The sequence below is a fragment of the Mobula birostris genome, chromosome 30 (assembly GCF_030028105.1).
Source record: "Mobula birostris isolate sMobBir1 chromosome 30, sMobBir1.hap1, whole genome shotgun sequence".
Taxonomy (NCBI): Eukaryota; Metazoa; Chordata; class Chondrichthyes; order Myliobatiformes; family Myliobatidae; genus Mobula; species Mobula birostris.
This window is the reverse complement of record NC_092399.1, coordinates 14,455,740-14,483,143: the sequence shown is the minus strand read 5'-3', so window position 1 is coordinate 14,483,143 and position 27,404 is coordinate 14,455,740. Positions and strand designations below refer to the sequence as shown.

General features: G+C 40.7%; 1 protein-coding gene and 1 long non-coding RNA gene across 2 annotated transcripts in view; one reads left to right on the top strand and one right to left on the bottom strand.

Annotated features, from left to right (window-relative positions):
• cap1 (CAP, adenylate cyclase-associated protein 1 (yeast)) overlaps positions 1–25,898 on the bottom strand; it is a 42,934-nt gene extending 17,036 nt beyond the window's left edge. The window contains exons 1-7 of the mRNA XM_072247282.1: positions 25,816–25,898; positions 16,724–16,832; positions 14,088–14,188; positions 11,486–11,563; positions 7,138–7,281; positions 4,849–4,934; positions 512–617 (exon numbers count right to left, since the gene is read on the bottom strand). Of these exons, the coding sequence (XP_072103383.1) occupies positions 512–617; positions 4,849–4,934; positions 7,138–7,281; positions 11,486–11,563; positions 14,088–14,188; positions 16,724–16,823 (615 nt within the window). The 5' untranslated portion in view covers positions 16,824–16,832; positions 25,816–25,898. The remainder of the gene's footprint in view (positions 1–511; positions 618–4,848; positions 4,935–7,137; positions 7,282–11,485; positions 11,564–14,087; positions 14,189–16,723; positions 16,833–25,815) is intronic.
• On the top strand, positions 3,701–14,696 carry LOC140190593 (uncharacterized). The gene is made up of 3 exons (XR_011883641.1): positions 3,701–4,100; positions 7,449–7,542; positions 14,357–14,696. It is a non-coding gene; the product is annotated as an uncharacterized lncRNA (long non-coding RNA).
• Positions 25,899–27,404: the final 1,506 nt, after the last annotated feature.

The window sequence follows — 27,404 nt, the reverse complement described above, 5'->3', positions numbered from 1 at the left end:
AAATATTGAAGTCTAAATTATTCAGTTTTATTCGAAGTACTACAGATACTCCATAGAATACTGAAGAATATTTATTCCGTTCAATGTACATCTTGTTGCTGTTTCTGCGGCTTGAGAATATACCCTTGCAGAATGAGCAGTTCCATTTCACCCATATTCCCTTTTCCCCTCAAATCATTTTGGGAATAAATATATTGAGTAGTAGCAGCTCTACTGTGAGTATTTCACCACAGCCTGGTATGGAGCCTCCAATGCACAGAAAAAGCTAACAAAGACATTTGTCCCATGTCAGTGGGGTATGTCATATTATAACTCAATGGTTGGCAATTATTTGATGATTGCAGTCGCCAGCACTATTTTTACCTGCAGTATAATTTGTTTTCAGGAGTTGACATCAGCAAACTGTATTAACCTTTGACTGTGCAACCCTGCACAGTAAATACATAATAAAAGTGATCAAAATAATTTAATACAAAAAACTTTACTGTACCAACAAAACAGGAGCACTTACATTTTTGTTCCATAAAAGCCCTGTGGTGTGGTTTGCTTTGATGTAAGCCTGCAGTTCAGTCCAGAAGCTAATATAGGCCTTGACCCATTCTACATGCTTTTTATCCCTGAAACATTAAGAAATATGCCATTAGTCAAAGTATCACCTTATTACTACTTCCTGTGTATATCTCTTTCTGTGTATAATTCAACATGAGATTCTGTATATTCCACACAACTATGTCAGGGAGATAAGAAACAGAAGGTTTGAGCCAGAAGAGATTTATGACAGAGATAAAGGGTACCAACACCTGAAATGGAAGCCACCAAATCTTCCTAACATTGTCATGCTGCATCTATTACTAAATCTAAATCTGTTTCTTATGATTGTGGGAAATAAATCAAAACCTACGAATTGCAATTCTCAAAAGCACACACCTCTCAGCATCAGCGGCTCCACAGTGGAGAGAGTGGAAAACATCAAGTTCCTTGGGGTGCAGATCTCGGACAATCTCACCTGGTCCAGGAACACCACTGGGATTGTGAAACAGGCCCAGCAGAGATTGCACTTTCTGAGGAAGCTTAAACAAGCATCACTCCCCACTAACATCTTAACTACATTCTACAGAGGCATGGTTGAGAGATGCTAACCTTTTGCATCACAACCTGGTACTCCAGCTGCAGTGCTGTCGACAAAAAAGCCTTGCAGAGGGTGGTTAGGGGAGCAGAGAAGGTTATCGGGATCTCCCTACCTTCTGTCCAAGACTTTTTTCAGAGTCGATGCCTCCAGAAGACACGGTACATCATTAAAGACCCCTCACACCCTCTCCATGAACTGTTTGTTCTTCTGCCATCAGGCAAACATTACAGGAGCATCAAAACTAAAACCACAAGGCTACTACACAGCTTCCTCCCACAGGCAGTCAGACTGCTAAATAGCTGCTCCACCTGACTCTGCTTTGGACACTTTTAACTTGCACTGGACACTTATAACTGATTTAACTGACATGTGGCTGCTGTGTTTTACTATTTATTGTTATGTTTATTATTTAGCATTGTGTTTGTTATGTTACGATTGCACTGCCCCTGAGGAACGCTGTCTCATTCTGCCCTGCAGAGCTGATGTATGGTTAGAATGACAATAAAGTTTTTTGAATCTTTGAATATTAACAGCATGAATTGGAGAACATCTACTTTTGCTACTGATGCACCCTACCTTTGCTATGTAATTTAGTACAAGATTTGTGATTTTGTGTCATTCATCAGGGCAGCTCACTCAAATTCCCTTTCCTCGCTTGTTAGTGTTGATTGACTTTCACTGAGTTCAGAGATGTAATTTTCAGAAGTACGGTCTGTCTGCCCAACAGGCTGAAAGCATGGGAAGGTGAATGGTTACTTGTGAGAAATCTTAATATGGTTTGTATACATAAATCTGGTACAAGCAACATGGAAACAAACTACAGATCATTCACGACCTTATTAAATGAAGGAATAAGCTTGAAAGGTTAAATGGTTATTTGCTTCAAAAAGAAATGTAACCAATTTGCACAAAGTGAAATTGACTGAACAAATAATTTTTTACAATCAAGAATGGAATCAAACAAAATCTCCTGTAAAACCAGATTAAAAATTTGCTGCCATTTTGACTTCAAGGTCATTAATAAAATCAAATAAGTTTTTTTAAAAAATCTAACCTTTTAATTGTATGTATTTACAGGATGTGGACATTACAAGTAAAGTCACCTATTAATGCTTATGTCTGAATTGGTCCCTGAACTATTTGGTTTACAAGCCAAGTCACACAAAGACCAAACAAGGGTGGTGCATTTATTTCCATGATTAAAAAGTCTGTGAAATACAGTTGCAAGAAAAAGTTTGTGAACTCTTTACAATTAACTGGTTTTCTGCACTAATTACTCAAAAAACGTGGTCTGACCTACATCTAAGTCCCAATCTGCCTTAACTAATAACACACAATTGTACTTTTCATGTCTTTATTGAACACATTGTTTAATAATTCACAGTCCAGGCTGGAAAAAGTATGTGAACCCTTGTATTTAATAACTGGTAGAACCTATTTTAGCAGTAATAACCTTCACCAAACGTTTCCTGTAGCTGCTGATCAGACTTGCACAATGGCAATGAGGAATTTTAGACCATTCCTCCATACAAAACTGTTTCAGTGCATCAATATTTTCAGGATACTTTGCCTGAACAGCCTTCTTCAGGTCACACCATGTAATCTCAATTGGGTTAAGGTCTGAACTCTGGCTTGGCCATTCCAAAACACAATTTTTTTTTCTTTTTAAACCATTCTGTTGTTGATTTACTCCTGTGTTTCAGATCATTGTCTTGTTGCATCATCCAATTTCTATTAAGCTTCAGGTGACGGACTATTATCCTGACATTCTGCTGCAAAATGTCTTGATACAATTTTGAATTTATTGTTTATTGTTCCCTCAACGATTGCAAGCTGTTCAGGCCCTCAGGCGGCAAAGCAGCCCCAAACCGTGATGCTCACAGTTGGGACGAGGTTTTGGGGTTGGTGTGCAGTGTCCTTTTCCCTTCGAACATAGTGGTGGGCAGTCCTGCCAAAAAAGTTCCACTTTTGTCTCATCTATCCACAGAACGTTGTCCCAGAGGTGGTGTGGAACATTCAAGTGGCCTTCTGCAAACTTGGGATGTGCAGCAATGTTTTTTTTTGGAGAGCAATGATTTCCTCTGTAGTGTCCTTCCATGAACACCATTCTTGTTCTGTTTTTCTTATAGTGGACACATGAACAGAAATTTTGGCAAGTTCTAGAGATTTCTGCAGGTCTTTTGCTGTTACCCTTGGGTTCTTTTTCACCTCCTCCAGCATTGCACATTGTGCTGTTGGTGTGATCATTGCAGGACACTCACTCAGAGGGAGAGTAGCAACAGGACTGAATTTCCTCCATTTGTAGACAATTTCTCTTACTGTGGACAGATGAACACTCGGGTCTTTAGAAATGCTTTTGTAGCCTTTTCCAGCTTCATGCACCTCTACAATTCTTCTTCTAAGGTCCTCTGAAAGTTGTTTTGATCGAGGCATGGTGCACATAGAAACATAGAAAACCTAGAGCACAATACAGGCCCTTCGGCCCACAAAGTTGTGCCGAACATGTCCCTACCTTAGAAATTATTAGGGTTACCCACAGCCCTCTATTTTTCTAAGCTCCATGTACCTTTCCAAAAGTCTCTTAAAAGACCCTATCATATCCGCCTCCACCACCGTCGCCAGCAGCCCATTCCATGCACTCACCACTCTCTGCAAAAAAAACTTACCCCTGACATCTCCTCTGTACCTACTCCCAAGCACCTTAAACCTGTGCCCTCTTGTGGCAGCCATTTCAGCCCTGGGAAAAAGCCTCTGACTATCCACACGATCAATGCCTCTCATCATCTTGTACACCTAAACAGGTACACATAAACAGATCTTTCTTAAGAGGAGACTGTCAGTAACCTGACTGTGTGTCATGTTTTTTTTTAAATATAGGGAAGAGCACCTCTACAACCCACAACTCCAATCTCATCTCTTTGATCGGAAGACCTGACTCCAAATAGCTGTTGCAGAAGGCATTCCCCTAGAGGTTCGCATACTTTTTTGAACTTACACTGTGATTGTTTAAATGATGTACTCAATATTGATGAGAATTAGTACAATCGTTTGTGTGTCATTAGTTTAGGCAGATTGTGTTTGTCTATTATTATGACTGAGATGTAGATCAGATCACATTTCATGAGTAATTAATACAGAAAACCAGTTAATTGCAAAGGGTTCACAAACTTTTTTCTAGCTACTGTAGATGCTTATTCCCCTCCTAATATTCTGATAGTCTTATGACTACCAATACTAATTTGTACAATCCCAAACAGAACAAAACACAGAAGACTGGATAATTCATTACAATTCACTGGGTCCTGTGCAGAGCTGCACTGGGCGTAAGCCTGTCAGCAACAAGACTGAAGCAATTGTTGGATACAGATGGAAAGATACTTCATGCACTGAGGATTTCAAATAAGGAGAGAAATACTATAGATTTTGGAAATCTGTAAATAAACTATATTTATTCAGGTCAGGCAGCATTTGTGGAGAATAATGATGCTATCTAACCTGCTGGATATTCTGACCATTTCCTGCTCTTCCAATCATTTTATAACTGGAGTAATCCCAAATTTTGATTTTCCCAGTTTTCTAATGTAAAGTCACAGAGTATTGAATGTATATACAGGTTAGAAACCATGTAGATAGTCTAATTTATCAGATTGGGATATTTTGAGAATATGAGACCCAGTATTAGCAAATTTCATTAAACACAGTATAAATGGTACTCATACGTGTCTTTGTACTCCTTCAGAATCCGATTGGTGTAAAACATAGCAGCATCCATCATCTCTTTAACATAAGGACCAGGTTTTGGAGCCTACAAAGAAAGTCATTTCATTAATTCCCATGCCTCAAATTTTATAATTTATACACTCAAACAACTTATGCCATCTAGATTCCAATAAGCATTCAAATACACATTTCTCAAACACCTCCCTTCACTGCCATCAGGCAATCATGATTAACATTGTCATTTTCATTGGGGTCAGTTACATATGTATCACACATTCAGTTTGCTGACTACTTTAGACAGTTCAAAGTTATTTACATTAATCCCATGTCTAATGAAGTTAAAAGGTCCAATTTTTGGTAAAAACAGATGGTGTAAGTATCTGATTGTAAGTGTTTATAGTTCATATGCACCCTGGTGATGGGCAATTCAACAAACTAGTCATAATTGCAAACATTAAGCAGATTCTAAAAAGAAATGCTGGGAAACCTGCTCCTGTCCCTTATAAATAAAAGGAAATCTTTTAAGTTGTTTGTGCTATTCCATATCAATAACTACATTGGTTTAATAACAGTTCAATCCACCCTGAATGGATATCAGGTTGGCGGCATGGTGGCACTGCGGTTAGCGTAATGCTTTTACAGTGCCACCATCACTGTTCAGGGCTCAATTTCCACTGCTCCAACATTAGAAAACAGCATACGGGCTAGAGTTAGTAAGCTGTGGGCATGCTATGTTGGCACCGGAAGTATGGTGACACACACAGGCCGCCCCAGCGCGTCCTCGGACTGAGCTGGTCACTGAAGCAAACAACACATTTCACTTTATGTTTCAACATACATGTTGACAAATAAAGCTAATATTTAATCTATCTTTACCCAACAGCATAACATAGAAATTGCAATCCATGCAGGTACGCTTTCATTTTTTTGCATTTTCTCCTTTCTCTTGTTTTACCTAACAAGTGATTCCATAAATGTCAACATAATCCACACGGTAGGCTTATTCAGAAAGTCAGAAGGCATGGGATCCAGGGAAGTTTGGCCAGGTGGATTCAGAATTGGCTTGACTGCAGAAGGCAGAGAGTGGTGGTGGAGGGAGTACATTCAGATTGGAGGGTTGTGACTAGTGGTGTCCCACAAAGATTGCTTCTGGGACCTCTACTTTTTGTGATTTTTATTAACGACCTGGATGTGGGGGTAGAAGGGTGGGTTGGCAAGTTTGCAGACGACACAAAGGTTGGTGGTGCTGTAGATAGTGTAGAGGATTGTCAAAGATTGCAGAGAGACATTGATAGGATGCAGAAGTGGGCTGAGAAGTGGCAGATGGAGTTCAACCCGGAGAAGTGTGAGGTGGTACACTTTGGAAGGACAAACTCCAAGGCAGAGTACAAAGTAAATGGCAGGATACTTGGCAGTGTGGAGGAGCAGAGGGATCTCGGGGTACATGTCCACAGATCCCTGAAAGTTGCCTCACAGGTGGATAGGGTAGTTAAGAAAGCTTATGGGGTGTTAGCTTTCGTAAGTTGAGGGATAGAGTTTAAGAGTCGCGATGTAATGATGCAGCTCTATAAAACTCTGGTTAGGCCACACTTGGAGTACTGTATCCAGTTCTGGTTGCCTCACTATAGGAAGGATGTGGAAGCATTGGAAAGGGTACAGACGAGATTTACCAGGATGCTGCCTGGTTTAGAGAGTATGCATTGTGATCAGAGATTAAGGGAGCTAGGGCTTTACTCTTTGAAGAGAAGGAGAATGAGAGAAGACATGATAGAGGTGTACAAGATAATAAGAGGAATAGATAGAGTGGATAGCCAGCGCCTCTTCCCCAGGGCGCCACAGCTCAATACAAGAGGACATGGCTTTAAGGTAAGGGGTGAGAAGTTCAAGGGGGATATTAGAGGAAAGTTTTTTACTCAGAGAGTGGTTGGTGCGTGGAATGCACTGCCTGAGTCAGTGGTGGAGGCAGATATACTAGTGAAGTTTAAGAGACTACTGGACAGGTATATGGAGGAATTTAAGGTGGGGGCTTATATGGGAGGCAGGGTTTGAGGGTCGGCACAACATTGTGGGCCGAAGGGCCTGTACTGTGCTGTACTTTTCTATGTTCTAATCCCAGTGCCAATTTGCAACTGCAACACTGTATAGTAAGATGCAAAGGGAAACTTAAAGCCATCAGCAAGTCACATACAAAAGTTCAAGGACACAGCGCAAATCATGAGCACATTCTGCAACAAAGAAACCTACTCTTCTAGGCAAGATTGTCTTGCTTAGATGAACAAAATACTTACTACTGCCAACCATCCAAGGCCAAGAATGCTCTCACTTATTGCTGATAGATGATTAAATTGACTGCTTCCACGGTTTTTTTCTCTGAATTCTTGAATCTGCATAATTTTACTGGACAGTGGCTGAAGCAGTTGGGTCAATTCAGCCTGTAGATACAAAGCAAATGACCACTTGTATAATTGCCGAAAACGGTGCAGCAGGTAGCATAATAGTGCATTAAAACATAAATACGTAACTGAAGGCACTGTGCTCATACAAAGCACAGCTGCAGAAGAATATATCAGCTAAGATTTTAACTTTCTATCTTCCCCAGAATGAGTGCAATGTCAACACTTGGAAAGAGTGGACACTGGGATGGAAGCGGGAAAGAATTCAACTTTCAGCAGCAAAATCGGACAAATCACTAGGTGAGAAAATGCTGTCTCACTCCCCAACTCAACCTGATTTTCATCAACAATTATCACAAGTCACTCATCCCAAAATATTAGAATGATACAAAATTCTTATTCTGTCAGATTGGGCAATGAGGTTCCAAAAAATAATGAAGGGCATTAATAAAAAAGTTAAAATATTTTTCTGCAATTAAACAAAAACTGCTCATAAAATAATTGTCCAGTAACTAAACCATTTTTAAAAAATTTAAAGCTCTTATAACGTCCTCTGGGAAGAGAGGAATTAAAACTACAAGTTTACCAAGGTAGATTACAATAAAAATTTGGATACAAGAATTTATTTTGAAAAATTTTGGTGGGTTAAAAGTTATCCAAGATTGATAAACAAAACAATAGCACATTAAAAAACAAACTTTGGGGCATAGATCTCCAACCAAATTTGAAGCTTCGAAGATCTGCTTTTATTTTTTGGTCAGAAATCAGTTTTGAATTTTATAGATAATTTATTCCGTGGTTCCAAAGAAATTTATGTAGCACAGAAACAAACCCCTCAGCCCACCACTTCACTAATCAAAACTAATCCCATCCGTCTACACGCGATCCTCTATTCCCTGCCTGATCGTGTGTCTGTTTCGATGCCTCTGAAACATCGCTGTTGTAACTACCTCTATGCCTCACCTGACAACAAGCACTGCCACTGTGCAAAATAAAAATTGCAATGCGAATCTCCTTTAGACTATCCCCCTCTTATCTTTGAGCTACATCTAGAATTTGACCTTTCCATCCTGGGAGTAAAACCCTGACGATCAATCCCAACTATGCCTCTCATAATGCTTCCATCAGGCCACCCTTCAGCACTCCATTAAAAACCCAATGCCCCACTGGATGAGACCTCCAAAATGTTCCCTCCGTGCAGCCAAAACATTCTAACAATAAGTGCAATTTCACTTCCTTTTCTTACATAACCCTGTCACATTCAAAACATTTATGTCCTAGAATATTGAGATGCTAGCCCTGTCCTTCTCGCACACAAGTTTCAGCAAATGCTATGATATTGTAGTTGAATGTACAAATCTAGCTCATCTGCTTTACCTGATATATTCCTTGCATAACAATTTCCATATATGCAAAATTTGCAATGCAGTTACAGGAATATATTGTACTGTCCACTTAGTATGACTGAAATTTATAATCTTAACTCACTATTGTTACAAGGAGCAAATGTGGCTTTTAAGGTAGCACACAAACTAGATTACAAGGTTGATATCTCAAGTCCCACTGCAGGAACCTAAACACAAAATTCCAATGCCATACTGAAAGGGAAAAACTACACTTAGAAGTTCTCCCTTTTTCTCAGAGAAGACGTTAATGGATTGCTCCAATTTGCTACCATCACAACAGGTCAACACCAGTTGCTATTCCATTGGCTCTCCTCTCAGCTCTGAAACACTTGGACAGTGAATACCACAAGAAAATGAATCTCTGGGTCATATATGGTGACAAACGTACTTGGATAATAAATTTACTTTGAAATTTAAGTTTTAAAAAATGCTGCAAGTGCACTTAATTAGCAACAACCCCTAACCGATAAAGCACTATTCAATAAAATAACTACGATCTTGTCCTCCACTCCACCTACTTCCCTGAGCTCACCAACAAACCAGGACTCTATACATCTTAGCTTGAAAATTCCACAATTCTACCACAGGAAAAAAAATTATAAAGATTCAAAATAAAGAATAAATTCCTTTCTTAAATGGGTGACCCCTTTTTCTAAAACTGACTCCTGTTGTAGATTCTGGGGGGGAAAAAAATCCTCTTGGCCTCGTTCTTCTAAATTCCAAAAGTACAAGCTTAATCTGCTCAACCTTTCCTTAAAATTGATACCTTCATTTGGCAATCAAACCAGCAAATCTTTCCTGAACAGACACTTCAAATAAGGAGATTATAAACACACACAATATTCTGGTCAAGGTGGTCACCAACATCCCGTACAGTGGTATGAAGAAATACTTAAAGCCAAACCATAACACTGATAGTTGATACATCGTGGATGGAGTCCTGATGAAGGTTCTCAGCCTGAAATGTTGACTCGATTCCTTTTCATAGATGGTGCTTGACCTACTGAATTCCTCCAACATTTTCTGTGTGTTACTCTGGATTTTCTGCACTTGCAGAATCTCATGTGTTTACGTTGTTGACACATTTTGCCATTATCATTCACTTATCAACATCAGGGTCACATACCACATTTTGAAGTTTGCTAATTTGCTGTCAAACCAGCTAAAACCTTAAAGCGCTCATTAGGAACCATTTTGAAGAAATACCTTACAATGCTACTTAAAAATTTAATGATTAGGACATGAACATTGTTGACAGAGACTTGAAATTAACTGCATCAGTAAGCAATTTATACACAATTATGACTGAGGTACATAATTAGCAGCTATTTTTAATCTTGCATGGCACCTTAATTAGTCTCTGGTGGAAACCTTAGTGGGGAGAAACAACCAAACATTTCAGGATTACTTAAATTATTAAGATTAACACAACAAAAACACTACCTCAAAATACTTCCAATTACAGGTTCCGCTGTAAAGTATCAATCAACATATTTAATCTGATTGCTCACACTTCTTGCAATTAACCTACTAGCACATCTTTGGGAAGTTGCAAGATTTGAAGCAAATAGTAACAGGAGGAAAATACAAACTCCATGTGGATCCCTCGAGCTGAGAGACTGCAGTGCTCACAGCTGTGTCGCCATGCCACCAAAGGAAGGTCTACATGGTACCAACGCACCATGGTGGCGTAGCGGTTAGCGTGACGGTACTGCAGCCTGGGGCTGCTCTGTAAAGTGTCTCTGTATGTGTTTCCCCCTGGGTGCTCCAATTTCCTCCCACAGTTCAAAGACATACCGGGTAGGTTAATTGGACACTGCAAATTGTCCCGTGATTAGGCTGAGGCTAAATTAGGGTTGTGGGGTTCCTGGAGCGGCGTGCGTCAAAAGCTCTACTTAGCGTTGTAGCGCTAAATAAACAAACATTGTAGTTTGGGCATGATTCATTAATTCAGCACTACACAAGTATCAGATTAGTCTATCCAGGTCTAAGCAACTCACTGCATGCTGAATGACCTGAGGGGATCAGGTGGTAAAACAGGAATTTAGTTGTGTAATCCTAATCAGTGCTATGCATTTGAAAAATCTTCTGAAGAGAAGCATGACTGCGGTCATTGATATACGCCCAAAGTTCAGGTTCTGGTTCATGTCTGTGCATCTGTTGGAATTTCATGTCTGGTACGCGTCAGGGGAAAAGAGAACAGGGTGCCGGAGCTGTGAAGAGGCGACCACTGCGCTGCCCTGAAAAGCACACTGGGATCGGCTCCATCCTGTGGGAATGCAAGATTTACAAAATGTCCGCCTCACAACCCTCTGTCCCTGTCGTGGGAAGTGGAAAGAGGGCTCTGGTGAAGCCGTGTAGGCCAATCCCCTGTACAGTGGATGCAACGGATTACAGAGATATTGATGAACTCTAACCACACCCATTGACCTTGGACGACGGAGACAGGTGGCCATCAATGACCTATAATCCACTGGGAGCTAAGGGCTCGAGAAGAAGAAATACAAAAGTATCAGTGGTGTACCCAGCACACTTACACGTAAATAATTGAGACAATAACTCAAGTTCAACAGTAGCAGTCAATGCAGTCTCCATTTACTTTTAAGATTTATTCTTGATCGAGGCAGCAGCATTTCCAAATTGCAAATGACACAAAATGGTGGCGCAATGAAGATAAAAACAGCAGAACAAAACAGATTGACTAGTAACGGACAACAGTATAGTACTGAGAAATGTGAAGTGGTTACATTCTGCTAGGTAGAACAGTGAGAAGCAAAACAAACAAAAAGGTGGCACAATTTTATCTGGACAATTGCCACAGAAAGCTACCTGCCTACCTGTGGAGGCTGCTGACACTGGGAAGCCATTACCAGGAATCCTCTCTGGAACTTTAGAGCTTCATTCACCATATCAGCCTAAACAGATAGAAAAATATGTACATAACAACATTTTATTATTTGTACAAGGCTGAGTTTATGTTCAAATATACTGAGGTGGCTTTTGATTCATTATCATGTTAATTTACTGCCATCAAGTTTTGCTTAACGTCCCAGTTTTGCTATTCAGTACTCCAACTACTAAAACCTATTTTGGAAACGTTCTTCACACCCTCTGTTGGTCGGGGTTGACCATGGACGATGCGAACCAACCGCCTACGTGATACCCAAGCCAGGGCAGTATGATATGGAGAGCAAACTGTTGCCCCTGTAGCAAGCTCCCCCTCTCCACGCAGCTGATGAAACCAAAGGAACGGCAGAGACCAATACAGTTTGGCAACAGATGCGCCGCAGCGACTGCAGTCAGCGCTGAAGTCGATGTAGGACTGCCTTAGGGACTCCGGAAAATTTCAATCTTAACATTATTTTCTATAACATCAAAGGACCCATCAAATCAGTTCCAGCTCCCATTCCAACACCCTCACCAATATCTCCTGTAATTTCTCCCCTCTCTATTCTGTCTAGCCTCAGCTACATTGGTGAGAACCATCATAAATTGAGGGACCACTTCGTTGAGCACCTCCGCTCCATCAGCCACAAGTGGAAATTCCCAGTGGCCAAATATATTAATTCTGGTTCCCATTCTGACATGCTGATCCACAGCATCCTCATGTGCAAAGATGAGGCCTTCCTCAGGGTGGAGGAGTAACACACTGTATTTCATCTGGGTGGCCTTCAAACTGATTGCATGAATATCACTTTCTCCTTCCGATTTAAAAAAAAACTCCCCCCTCTCCTCTTCCTGTTCCCCACTCTGACCTTTTGCCTTTTCTCACCTGTCTATAACTTCCCCCTGGGTCCCCCTCCTCCTTCCCTTTCTCCTACCGTCCACTCTCCTCTCCTATCAGATTCCTCCTTCTCTAGCCCTTCACCTTTCCCACCCCACTGACTTCATCTATCACCTTCCAGGAACAAGCCTCTTTTCCCCTCCCCCCCACCTTTTTATTCTGGACTTCCCCCTTCCTTCTCAGTCCTGAAGAAGGGTCTTGGCCCAAACCGTCGACTGTTTATTGCTTCCCACAGATGCTGCCTAACCTGCTGAGTTCCTCCAGCAATTTGTGTGCATTGCTTTGGGTTTCCAACATCTGCAGACCTTGTGTTTATGATTTAATGCCCCCGATGCTACTCCTAGGCACAGGGGCCAAGTGACTAACCAACATGCAAATGTTTGAAATGTGGCAGGAAAACAAAGCACTTCCAGGAAACCCTTACAAACCCCACAGAAATAGCACTGGAAGTTAGGAGTGAAGCCAAACTTCTGTCCCTCTGGTTTCTTCCTGACTTTCACTGTTGTCTCTGTGGGACTTGCATGTTCTATAAGCATTGTAAGCAATAAATAAATATAAAAATATCCAAAACGGAATGGTATTAGCTAGCAAGCTATTTCCATTGAACGCACTGATATTTACAAGTAGTGATAGGGGAAAGTATAAATCAGAAAATGCAGCTGCTTAAACAAAGATGACCCTCTACTAGAACAACATAATACAGCGAGCCATTTGACACAAGTGGTCACGGTATTTATGTAAACAATGACTGGTTGCTGAATGTGCACATTTATCTTTCCTACCCACATGGCTTCACCTATCAACTAGCTACCCTCTTTCCTCCCCCCTGCCCACCTCTTTGTTCTGGCGTTTTCCCCCTTCATTTCCATAGATGCCGCTTGACCTGCTGAGTTTCTCCGGCATTTTGTGTTCGTTGCTATGTGTATGTATATTTATGTGAAATAATTCAAAATAGGGCCTTGGGCCAATGTCATGAGTATGTGGATCTATGGATAGCAAATCAGTCAATAATGAGGACAGAGTGCACTATACCATAATTGATTAGTATTAACTTCCTGATTAGCATCAGTTTGCCTTCCTGAACATATCATTGATGGATACAGAGGTGAAATTATATTTGGTGACGAGAAGGAAAAGAAAAACTGTAATAAGGATCTTCGTCAACCTATTTTTTTGCAAAGGTACCAAATTCAAGGCCAAAGGCTCCAATAGGTATAAAATTAAATTAATATATGCAGGTTTAAATACTGTCAACAGAATGGTAAACTACATTGCATGCATCTTACCACAAGCAAGCTATTCTTTCCCCATATCATGTTTATCATGCAAAGTACTAGCTCAATTTTTTGATTGTTAACAAGTGGCATCGGCTTTTCACTTCCCCCATGTCAAGCACCTAGATACTATTCAGTTAAGAGTTCAATTGATTTAAGGATTAAACTGCAGACTTTTAAATGAATTGGCTTGTTTATAATAAGAGTTAAAACAAACATTTAAAATCGATTTTTCATAAAGTAGCCATGAGCACAGTATCAAAGTTTCTGGCCTGTTTTCTTTCATACGGCAAGATACACGATCAATAGATTTCAAAGAATGATCAGGAATATTGAGTTCTAGGAAACTACATCACAATCACTTAAAGACAAATTACTCACATGTTTCTCAACATCTCCTCCAAGTTCTTTGCTTATTTTATAATATGTAGCCACTGGCCCAGCAAGAATTTCATCAAATGCCTCAACATAAGGAGAAGACACTACAAAGAAGCAAAAACATATGAGAGCTAGCCAAGGAGGGAGCAGCATCACAAGTTATTAATACACAAGCAGACACGCTACAAAATAAAGGATAATCAAATATTATGTTACAAAATGGAGAACAGAATAAGTATTGTGGGTCTTAACCATATTCTGTTTCTTCTCAGGGAAAAAAAATCATGAACTCTAGCTCAGCTTCCCTTATTAGCATTGAAGCAGTTGGAGCTGGATACACAAAATCATGGAATACAGTTTTTATTCTTGTTCATGGACAGAACAGAGTGTCTGGTTCCCATTAGGGAGAGATTGAAGAGTTATCCATCAGCTGCCAATGAAGTGGTGGAACCATTCTCTTGTATTCATTTGTTAAACATGTGTTTGGGTATGACTATGGTGTATGTAATCAGCTATTGATATTATAGGAAAAGGTATTTCTCTCTTTTGTCCCATAGAGTTGGTTGCCTAAGATACTTTAGTGACTCTTTTGAAAAGTGATATATAAAATATATGCTGATATAATAAACCCTCTGTGCTTGAAACAGCCCCGGGATTTTTGAATTGCTTGTTTCCACTAACAAATAAACCCAGGCTTAATTCTTTCGGTGTAAAATAAATAAAACAAATGCATACGGTACAAATTTCAAGTTAGATTAAACAACTGCTCATTAATCTACAAGGATTCTTTCGTATAAAGAATCATGTGGCTCCCAAAGGAGAAAGCTTTTCAGTCATCATGTTCTATCATTGTATGATTTTGAACCGGGTTACGTTTCTTCATGCATATTAGATTTGAATTCACAGAGGAATCGATTTAGAGAAAACCTAGTACAAAGGATGTGGACTGTTAAAGCAGATACTTTACAAACCAAAAGTGCTGCACTGATAGCTCAGAAAACATGAAAGTAATGATACATTTACTCAGGATTTTCCCATCTACTCGCAGTACTTCTAATGATGGAAATACTGTCCAGCCGCATGTTATCACTTTTGTTGTGGTGATTTCTTATTTTGCTATCTTTAAACTTGAGCACTGGAAAATTGCAAATGTCACTCCACTCTTCGAAAAGGGAGACAGGCAGAAGGAAGGAAACTATAAGCCAGATAGTTTGACCTCAGTAGTTGGGAAGATGTTGGAGTCGATTATTAAGGATGTGGTTCCATGGTACTTGGAGGTAAATGGTAAAATCGGCCAAAGTTATCGTGGCTTTCTTAAGGAAAAATCTTGCCTAACAAATCTGTTCGAATTCTTTGTGGAAATAACAAGCAGGATAGACAAAGGAGAATTGGTGGATGTTGTGTATTTGGATTTTCAGAAAGCTTTTGACAAGGTGCCACACATGAGACTGCTTAGCACGGTAAGAGCCCATGGTATTACAGGAAAGATACTAGCATGGATAGAGCATTAGCTGATTGGTAGGAGGCAAAGTGCGACACTGAAGGGAGCCTTTTCTTATTGGCTGCTGGTGACCTGTGGTGTCCTGCAGGGGTCAGTGCTGGGACAGCTTCTTTTCACGTTGAATGTCAATGACTTGGTGACGGAATTGATGGCTTTGTGGCTAAGTTTTCAGATGATATGAAGATAGATGGAGCAGGTAGTGTTGAGGAAGTATGGAGGCTGCACCAGGCCTAAGACAGATAGGTCAAAGAAGACAGATAGGTCAAATGGGAAACAGTATCGGTAAGTATATGTATGGTCATGTACTTCGGCAGAAGTGTAGACTATTTTCTAAATGGGCAGAAAATACAAAAAACTGAGGCGCAAAGGGTCTTGGGAGTTCTCGTGCAGTATTCCATAAAGGTTAATTTTCAGGTTGATTTGGTGGTGAGAAGGCAAGTGCAATGTTAGCATTCCCTTTGAAGGGACTAGAATATAAAAGCAGGATGTAATGCTAAGGCTTTATCAGACACTGTGAGGCCTCAGTTGGGAGTACTGAGAGCAGTTTTGGGCCCCTTATTTAAGAAGGAACACACTGACATAGGAGTGGGTTCAGAGCAGATTCACGAGAATGAAAGGCTGATCGCATGAAGAGAGCAATTGATGGCTCTGAGCCTTTACCTGCTCAAATTTAGAAGAATGAGAGGGAGTCTCATTGAAATCTATCCAATGTTGAAAGGCCGAGATAGAGGGAATGTGGAGATGTTTTCTATGGTGGGGGAATCTAAAACCAGATGGCACAGCCTCAGAATAGAGGGGCATCCATTTAAAATGGAGATGAGGAGGAATTTTTTCAGCCAGACGGTGGTGAATCTGGGGAACTTGTTGCTTCAGGCGACCATGGAGGCCAAGTCATTAGGTGCATTTAAGGTTCTTGATTAGTCAGGGTGTGTAAGGTTACGGAGAGAAGGCGGGAGAATGGGGTTGAAAGGGAAATGGATCAGCTATGAGTGATCCGGCGATAGTCAGATAATCCAACAATCTCAAAGCATCCATAAAGTGGATTTAGATATTAACACAGATCATTCAATGGGGCAGAATAAAGTGCAGGCAAGAACTTAATCCTTTATAATGTTCAAACAACTGGTTTTTCCATTACCATCAGAAAAACCAACTTCACTTCCAGCAGATGACCCTATTGTCTCCAACCGCAGCACAGCTTTCTCCAGCCTTTGTACAAGAGCTTCCATATTTGCCATTGTTCAAACCTGAAAGGAAGGATCAACAAGTTCAACAATGCAGTAAGCAAATGTTATTTAAAATACACACACATTGCTTATTCAAATGTTATGCTTTTCTCATCCACCGTGAGGTATAACATTTCAATTTATACAATTGTTGTACAGCTGATATTCCCTCTCTCTCCCCCCCCCAAATAAATGACACAAAGATGTACACCCTACACATTACTAACATATGAAACACTGCAGGCCAGGTGTCCCTTTATTTTCACTAATGTACTAGTTTATACAGAAACCATGTTCCAAAGTTTATTGAGGCAATTTTTGATGAGGTACATTTTCCAGCCTCCTTTAGATATTTTAGTATCAAAGCCACATAAAAATCTCTCTCAGGAATAAGCCTAAGTGTTGCATATCCCGGAGTTTGATCGAAAGTTGCATCTTTCAAGTAGAAAAACATAGGCAAAGATCTGAGTCACTCTTCAAGCTCTTATGCTGCAGAGAAAACAGTCCCAGCCTGTCCATTCTTTACTTATAACTCAAGCTGTCTGATCCAGCAATGTAACTGTGAATGTTTTCCACTCCCTCTGGTTTAATCACATCCTTTCTATCACACAGCAGCCAGAATGACAAAAAATACTTCAAGTACAGTCTAATGATTTGTGGCAAAGCCACTACTCATCGCCTCAGCTGAAGGTCATTATCACATGCTCTTTTCAAGTTTAATAATAATTCAACCATACATGAACACAGCCACACAAAACACCGTCCCTCCAGGGCCAAGGTGCAAAGTAAATTACCAACAGCACACTGCACATAACGCATATGGTTATGATAACAGAAAAACAGACACAAAAAATATACAGCCCAAGTCCTTGAGTGGCAGGGCCTCACCTCACCCCCTTCTGTTAGCACATTTTGGGAACTTATACTCCAAAGATCTCAATGCTCATCAACACTTCCTCGCCCAGCCGTGCACATCCTGTCCTGCTTTAACTTCCCAAAGCACACCAATTTGCACCGTCCAAGTTAAACTCCATCAGCCATTCCCTTGTACACTTTCCCGCACGATCTAGATTCTCTGTAACTTTAAACATCATTCTGCACTATCCACTACACCTCCAATTGTGGCGTCATCTGCAAACTTATTGATCTCACACCTACACTTATTTCAAAAATCAAAAAACAATTATCCATCACTCAAATATGTAGGATCTGGCTACTTGGCTTTGAAATTTAATCACGTAAAAGGAAGACAGTGATGTAACAGTTAGCGCCACTGCCTCACAGTTCTAGTGACCCATGACACCTGTGCAGAGTGACAAACTCTCTCCTTCATTACGGGTTTTCTCCGGGTGCTCTAGTTTTCTCTCACATCTTAAAGATATGCTGATATCTTAACTGGTGACTATAAAATGTCCTCAGTGTGGCAAAAGATTAGGGGGTGAGTTATGGGCAAGAGACTAGGTTACAGGTCCTTGCCGAGTAATGAACACCTGTACGTATGAATGAACATTTGGGAGAAAGGCATGGATTTGTCATCTGTTGCAGGCATCTTCTGCTGTCTGGGCACTACATTTGTGCTGTGTTTTAGTAAACTGATTAAGCACAGTTCAAAGGAACAAAACCTGCTGCAGCCTGGAGAAAACCTGTACAGGGTTCCCTCTAGACACTTCCTATTAAATTGCTCCCCTGGGTTCATGCTGCCTCCCAAAGGACTAAATTAATATCACTTTTAACACTTGTGAGACTTGGATTCCTACCAGAAGCTTTCTACAAGTGAAGCTCCAACCTCAGAGTTCCCTCAAAACATTTCCATTACAGAATAATTGTTTAACAGAGAAAACATCATACTTTGTACCATTTTAGTCAATGAACATAAACACAGCAATTAAAACAACGTATAAACAAGGGAAAATTTTTCAGATACTGGAAACTATGTGGTTATTAGTAGGAAGTGATAAACGGAGGAGAGGAGAAGATGATGGCGCAACGCAGCGTGCGCGGTCGCTCCAAAATGATATCATATTTGTGAAGTAGGATGCCGTGCACAATTCTGATTTGATGGAGATAGCTGTGAAAAGCACGGAGGAACATCTGGAGAAACTTCTGAAATGTCCACTTCGCTGCCGCTGCTACTGTGCGATCGAGAATCTCTGGAGGGGAAGGCCCCAAATCCTTGGCTTTGCCTATTGCCTGTTGCCAGGGCCGGGGTCGAAGTGCTTGGCAGAGATGGTGCTCGGTGTCAGAGGCTCGAAGTTTTCAGATGGACTCAAGAGTCGGCTGTGGTTGGGTGCTTCCAGGGTGCTGCATCGGCAAGTTTGCGGCGCTGGAAGCTCATGGCAGGAAGAGAGTTTCTTCCTTCTACCGTCTGCGTGAGATGATGGGACTTTCGAGAGACTTTGAGACTTTTTTTTACCGTGCCCATGGTCTGTCCTTCATCAAATTATGGTATTGCTTTGCACTGTTGCAACTACGTCATAATTTTGTGGGTTTTGTCAGTTTTTTGAGTCTTGGTTTGTCTTGTGTTTCTGTGATATCATATCGGAGAAACATTGTATCATTTCTTAATGCATGCATTACTAAATGACAATAAAAGAGGACTGCGTGTCCTCATAATCTAATCTAAGTGTAATCCATTTTGAGAGCGATCAACTTCAACTTTTTAGGATTACTGTTCAAAGACCAGTGTAACAACCAATAAACCCTAATCAGCACAAAGTACACATTACAGGAAATGGCTCACTTAAGAATGGACTCGATACCAGTGAGCTTTCAAGTCAAAAACTGTCTCTCATCTCAAATAACTGAAACTAATGCCACAACTGTAAATGAATGAACAAATCTCTCATTTCAAATAACTGAAACTAATGCCACAACTGTAAATGAATGAACAAATCTCTCATTTCAAATAACTGAAACTAATGCCACAACTGTAAATGAATGAACAAATCTCTCATTTCAAATAACTGAAACTAATGCCACAACTGTAAATGAATGAACGAATGATTCAAAACAAGATGCACTGAACAGATATGGGTTTTTTAAGTCTACCTCATAGTGGACCCCTAACTGACACACAAGCATCCCTGTGCTGTTTGAAGTAAAGGGAAACACTGAGACTACCAAATACTTCCAATTTCCAAAATGCCTTTGAAAGCATACCACATTAAACATTAAAGTAGAAAGTAATTCTGCATACCATTGAATGCTACAGACCGGTGTAAATGGAGTACTGGCTGGTTATCAGGAAAAAAAGGCAAACAAATCTTATTTTGAGTGGCAAGACCAACAAATGTTGTGCCACAGGGACTAATGTCGGGTCTCTTTTTTTTTACAATTTATAAAACTTGTATGGAGGTACTGAAGCCATGGTTGCTCAAAATCACATCCTATTTATAACAGGATGCACTAAGGCTAGAAACCTACATGGGCAGATTAAGTAAATGCAGTAGCTATATCAAATAGAGTATAGTGCAGGAAAAGATGAAATTTCAATTTTGGTACAAAAAGCTAAAAAATATTATTTAGATGATGTACAGGGCCTTACCTATCCAGTGTGATTTGCAAAAGGTAAAGGCGCAGATTCATTTATTCGGAACGCTGAAATACTACTATTAATGGCAAGGGCACTTAAATACAAAAGCAGACTATGTTTTGGTTGTGTAATGCTTTGGCAAGACCTCGCAAAGAGTACTGTTGTTTTATTTAATGCGTTGAAAGCAGTTCAGAAACCAATACTGGAATTGGCAGGCTACATTCTGAGGAGAGAGAGGTTAGATAGGCTAGCATTGGATCTGTTGGAGTGTAGAAGATTCTGAGGCAGCCGACAAGATTTGTGTGGAGAGGCTGTTTCCTTTTGCAGAAGCATCTAGAATTGTGGTCGCTCACTTTAACAGATGACGTGTTTCTCTATAGGTTCTGGAACTCTTATTTGCAAAGACTAGTGGAAAAGGGCTCCGAATATTTTTAAGGGTAGACAGGTTCTTCATAAACAAAATGTCGTAATATTACAACAGGTAGACTGGAATATTGTGCTAATGCTTCAATCTGATTAGCCATGATAATAGAGGAGCAAGTTTGAGAATCGAGTTGCATACTTTCTCCTAATTCACGCGTTTGTGTGTATGCTTGTATAACCAACATAAAGTTCTATGAACCGGGAAGATACACATTCTAAAAACACACATTGACCCTTGGGCAAGTATGCATTCCTGTACCTCAGGAAGTTATTGTGTACTTAAATATGGGCCTTTGCCACAGAGGCCCATATACTCTTATACAGTCATCAGAGGCATCCACAGCCGATTCACATTTTCCAAACCAAGAGACTGGCGCTAACTGAATTCCTGATACTTCTACAGACGTGCACGGTTTAGACTAAGGGGCTCAGGTTGGGACCTCAAACTGGCTGATCAATTTGCTGGAGAAACTCTGCAAAAGAGGGTTGTGCAGGGGTGGGGTTGAGGCCGAAAGCTGATGAGTCACATATTGGCAAAACTACATAAACATGATAATGTGAAAAAGAGCCTTCACAATTTCAGTACATCATAAACTGCTTTACAATCAAGTATATTTTGAAGTACAAATCAAGTACAAGGCAACAATGTGCCAGCAGGCTCCCAGGAAAAGAGTGACAATGCAAGATGCCCATTTTCTTTTTAAATACAGTAGTGTTCAGATAAATATTATCTAATTCACTGGAGTAATTTATTATTACACACACTCCTGAGCTGTATTTCACTGGCATTCAGAAAACATTGCTATTTATTGGTCTGGGACAGTATCTTCTAAATATAATTGGCATTCATCTTCAGTTCTCAAATCTCTGCACTGAAAATCAAATCAAACTGCAAGATGTTTGAAATCAGAAATAAAAACAAGTGAAAATGGGAAAGCACCCACATCTGTGAAAAAGAAAGCTAACATTTCAGAACACAGCCACTTACCAATCATGGTCAAACAAACTTCAGTTAAGAGAGGACAGGAAAATTATGTGCATCCTGTAACTGCAGTGATGTGTAATTCATGTTCTTAAAATAACAACTGTCATGAATTTTTATCACCTAGACTGCCAATTTAAAGTCAAACACTTCTACAGGATGAAAATGCACTTCTCCAATCTACCAGCTTCCGCATCTGCTTAGATGCAGAGGGAAGTTCTGCATGTTACCCAACACTTTAGAAAATGGTGTGTCAATAAGGACATTAGCCAAACTTGTTTTATGACCCAATGGAAAAAAAGGTTTATTTATAGGGCACTTGCAGACTGAACATGAACATTTCACCTAAGTTTCTGTGATGATTCAACCATTAAAAGTATTCTTCCTTGGAACAAGTAATTACATATTCCCAGCTACATTTAAGAGAAAAATTCCAAAGTATAATGAACAGCTTTTAGTCATAAATTTTGCAACACAAGCATTTCCTGTCTGCCATATGTCTATTCACAACCAATACTTAAGTAGTGTGGCTTCTGTTCTCGGATCTTTTTGCTATTTTTGGAAAAAGAACTACGTATTCACTCAATTTATTGAGCAAGTTGTCTTATGATTTGTAGACATGATTTACAGAATTGCACCAATATTCCATTATCTTACCTAGATAAAAGGAAAAAACAACAAAGTAATATTGGATCTAAAGCTATATTTCTTTCCCTCTCTTAAAAATAGCATTTAGCATCATCCAGCCACAAGCTAAAAAAAGATGTAACCCAGATGATGAAGAGGAGTTTGACCACTCAACAGCCAGTATTTACAACTTACTTGAGGAGCAAAACATTACTTAGTTATGACCACCTCATCAGGAAGACTTTGTTAATTGAATAGCAGACATGCAAAATGGCACAATGACACGAATAAGTGTTTGGTTTCCCAATCCTTTTAAAAATTTGTTAAAATTTTTTTTTGCATAAAACCCAAACTCACAACCTCATTTGCTGAGGACAAGGTTTCAACTGCACAGCAACACCATGTTTGCTTCAGAGTTGCACACCACGCAGACCTGGGAATGCTTCCCTGCTGTAGAGTTCAAATCACCTGTTTTCCAACGGCACTGTGGTAATACCTTCACCACAGAGACTGGCTCAGGAAGGTGATTCGCTGCGGACTTCTTTGACAACCGTCAATCCCACTCTAACTGTACCACTGGCTGAAAGAGCTCATTCAAGAATAAATGATGGTCGAACCAACAACACAATCCCAAGTTCAAATAAGAAAGCTCCTCTAAAATCAATACATTCTGAATCAGGTTTAAAGAAACAGAAAAGGAATAAAATAAGAAGTTTATTTGTCAAAACTTAATGACTTAAAACCCACTGAACATCCCCAACACCCAAATCACCAAAACAGAAAGCAACTTAAATTTTGATTAAAAATTTAAAAAAAGGAAAACATCTTGGGAAACCACTTATTTATAATATACTATTAAAAAAAAATAAACCAACGGTTCAGCCCTAGTTGGTCAATTTCCAACAGTGGCCAGTTAAGACAAGCATGCAAAGATGCTAATCATGACTAATATAAGGAATAGGAATTTTAACCCCTTATTACTTTGTTGCTATCCTAAATGCAGCTAAATGTACTCTTAATCAACAAATGCTTTTGTATTCCCTTCAAATCATTAATTAGGCTTTTGTTAATTGAGGTAAAGAAATAAAAAAAACACTGAAGCAGACCACAAGAAATAGCAGTTTTGAATCAACTCAATGACCGGGTCTCCACAGTCCTCAGAAGAGAATGCCCAAAGGTTCAAAATCCACAATACATTTTTTTATTCCTCCACATCCCTCTTGCATTAAATCCTTTTAAGAATTTTGTACATTTTGATGAGATATCTTTGTTCCTGTTTTCTATCCAATAACCAATTTTCAACTCACATCAGTACATTTCCCCCAGTGCCAAGTGTTCGAACATGGTTGATCACCTCTCCTGATGTGCAAATTTATCAAATCTAATGATTGCCCTCTTGCTCCAGTATGCATCACTGATGTTGAGAGCTAGAAGCTCCTAACAGTAAGCATCATGAAAAGCCTGTCCTGGTCCAGCCAAGTTAATCTCACCCATGCCTCCACTGTCAGTGATTTCACTTAACATCAGAGGATGTACACAGTATACAACCTGAAATTCTTACTCTTCACAGACATCCACGAAACAGAAGAAAACCCCGAAGAATGAATGACAGAAAAACTTTAGCACCCAGAAGCCCCTCCCACACACAAGCGGCAGCAAAGTATCAATCTTTCCCCTCCTCCCTCAGCAAAAGCATCAACCCCCCCCACCACCGCCCATGCAAGCAATAGCAAAGCCCCAAAGAGACCACGATCTCCAGTCCATCCCAACAGTTTAACGTCCTACAGGCTCTTTCTCACGCTAACAAGGGAGAAAGGGGTATCACTCCTGCCACTGAGGGAGGGGAGACTAAAGAAATTTGGCATGTCCCAGTCGACCTTTACCAATTTTTATCGATGCACTATAGGAAGCATTCTATTAGGATGCATTATGGTTTGGGATGGCAGCTGCTCACACGTGACCACAAGAAACTCCAGATCTGTGCATAGCTCAGCAAATCACGGAAGAGAGCCTCCCCTATACGGACTGTCTAAACCTCGCTGCCCCTGTAAAGCAGTCAACGTAATCAAAGATCCTGCCCACCCAGAAAATTTTCTCTTCTGCCCTCTAAAAGATACAAAAGCATCTACCATCAGGCTCAAGGACAGCTTCTATCCTGCTCTTAGACCTCTTGTAAGATAAGATGGCCCCTTGACCTCACATCCCACCCACCTTACGTATCGTTACCCGCTCCACACTTCTTTCCCTGCAGCTTTGAAACTTTATAGTGCATTGTTCTACCTCAGTGCACTATGTGATGGTTGGATCTGTATGAACAATATGAAAGACAAGCTTTTCACTGTTTCTTGGTACATGTAACAAAAAAAAACCCAATACGGGTTATGTCCTCAAAGTATTCCAGCAGATTAATCAAACAAGATCTTCTTCTCAAAAACTTATGTTAGCTTTTCAAGATTCTCTGCTATCACATTTCATCCTGTAGATTCTAGCAATTTTCCTTTTGCTGACAGCCTGGAAATTCTCCATTTTATCCCTCATCCTCCAAACCACAAGGACACCAAAACTTGTAGAATTCTGGAAGATGATAACCAAAGCACCTAGCACAGTGGTTCCCAACCTGGGGTCTACTGATCCCTCGGTTAAAGGGAAGGTTCCATGGTGTAACAAGGATTGGGAACCCCTGCTGTACAGGCACCCCTTTCCAAACTCAGGATTCTTTGGGACTTAATCAACTTACAAACCTCCAGCGCTGGTTCTGACACTTCATTCTAAGTCCACGATTCTCTTAATACATCTAACAGGTTTAGATGGCCGACCAAGATCACTGACGCTCAGAAGTTTTCAAATCCAAAAGGCGAACTTCCTGGTAAATTAGCTGCATCTTTAAGTTCATTGAATCAAAGCCGATTTTTCATTCTGTTTCGCGGCTCAGTTGGATGTTTTGCTTCTGCCGTCACCAGAGATCACTGAGATCTCTGCAATACTTGTCAAGAAGTATCCAGCCTTGACCTCTGAGCTACAAATCCCCTGAACAACCATATGCACTTTTTAGGAAGACTAGTCCTCCGTGAGAGATGTACCATACAAGTACAAAGCCTCCTGGCGGACCCGCCCTATACACAAACAGGAAGTCAAACAAGCAGCGATTCTTTTGCAGACAAGTTTAATGCTTGAGCACAGAAGCTCCTTCTGCCCCCCACCCTCCTTTTCCCTCCACAATAGAAACTCGGGCACCTCCTCAGTCCTCTGCTGCTCGCACCTCCTCACCTGAGGGAGGCAGGGGGAAGAAATCAAAACATTTATACACACACGCATACGCCCACCCCACCCCCTGAATAATACCCCCAGCACGCCGAGCGGCGGCGGAGAACCCCACAGATCCTGCTTAAATAGACTTTTGAGCAAATAGCACCGAGCGCCGCCGAAGCCGAGTCTCTCACCGTCACCGAGGAGTCGCTCCCCCGCTGCCGGAATCCGCCCCGGAAGTGCCTCCAGCCGCCGGCCCCAGAACCCCCCGCGCGGCGCGGGCCGCTTCCGCTATCTCCTAATATGGAAGAAACGGCCCTGCGGCGCGGAGGGAGAGGAGATTTTTCTTGCGAAGGCCGTCTCGGGTCGGAAGTGAGAGGAAGGATCGTTCTGAGGAAGGGAAGGGCCGATCTGCTTCTGTCTCCCCACCTCCACTTGCATCTATTATTTTAAAAAAGAAAAGATTTTCAGCAGGCGGTGTTTCTGCGAAATCAAACTCCCTGAGCTTGCACACACACGCACACGGGGCTGTGAGGGCCGGCGGCCTCGGAGGTCCAGAGCTGAGGGGAGGTGGTTCGAGCCCTCCGTCCCACCATTGCACAGAGGGGAGGGAACCTGTGTGAATACTCTCATAGTTACCGCTCGGGAAGTGTGTCCCAGAGAGAGAGGTCCAGGAGCTAAAACATGCACCGTGGACAGCCACCTATGTAGATTCTGAAGGATATTTGTAAATGTTTTGGGCTTGGAACTTGGCCTCATTGCGGCCTCAGATCTCAAACCGATGACAGAATCAGTGATTCCTGTTTTTTTTTGTTTCAGCATTCTCTGTTGCCAAGAGCTAAATGCAGTAGCGGAATTGCTACCGTCTTGACTGGTGAAGACTGCTCTGTGAACTGTTGATTGTTCACACCTTTTATGTACATAAAATTAGAATACAGAATCTGCAGTGAGGAACAAGCTAAAACATTTCCGATTGATGACCATGCTCACCCAATTCCACAATGAAAACCATGGAAATCTAAAATATGTGTACTTTAAAGGCAGTTTCGTTTATATACGGCTTTTCACAACGTTAAAATCTCCCAAACACGAGGAAATCTGCAGATGCTGGATTTTTTTTTAGTCCTGATGAAGGGTCTCGGCCCGAAACGTCGACTGTACCTCTTCCTAGAGATGCTGCCTGGCCTGCTGCATTCACCAGCAACTTTTATGTGTGTTGGTTAAAATCTCCCAAAAGATTTGGCGGATGACTGGGACACAGCAGTTTTAGGATTCAGATGACTCAGTTCTAGAGAAAATTATAAGGTTTAGAAGTAGCAGGGACCATTCTATAAGATAGTTCTCATTTTTTTTTACCTTGCTTCAATAGTACATTTTATTTGTGTTGTTGCATGATAAACTTGCATAGTCTGTTAAACTATTTAGCAGATCATAGACTAGGGCAGGGTTAGTAATTAATAGCTTGTGGTGAAGTTGTGTTACAGTGCTGTTAGTGATATTCCCGGGATCTTGATTATGCCATTGAAGAAATGATGGTATGTGGGGGGATTTAATTTTCCTAATATTCTAATGAGGGAAGATGTTTCGTGGTGCTTCTGGGAAACCAGTGCTTCTCCATTTCAACAAGAAGTGAGGCATGGCTGTTTAATGGGGAATGAGCTGGGTCAAATGAAGCAAATAACAGAGGGATAGAACACATTCTGGATTGAATAGGGAAAGAAAGGGCTAGTTTTTAATACATCTATAGATGTGGCAGTGTGTGAGAGGACTGGAGTCTCCAAGG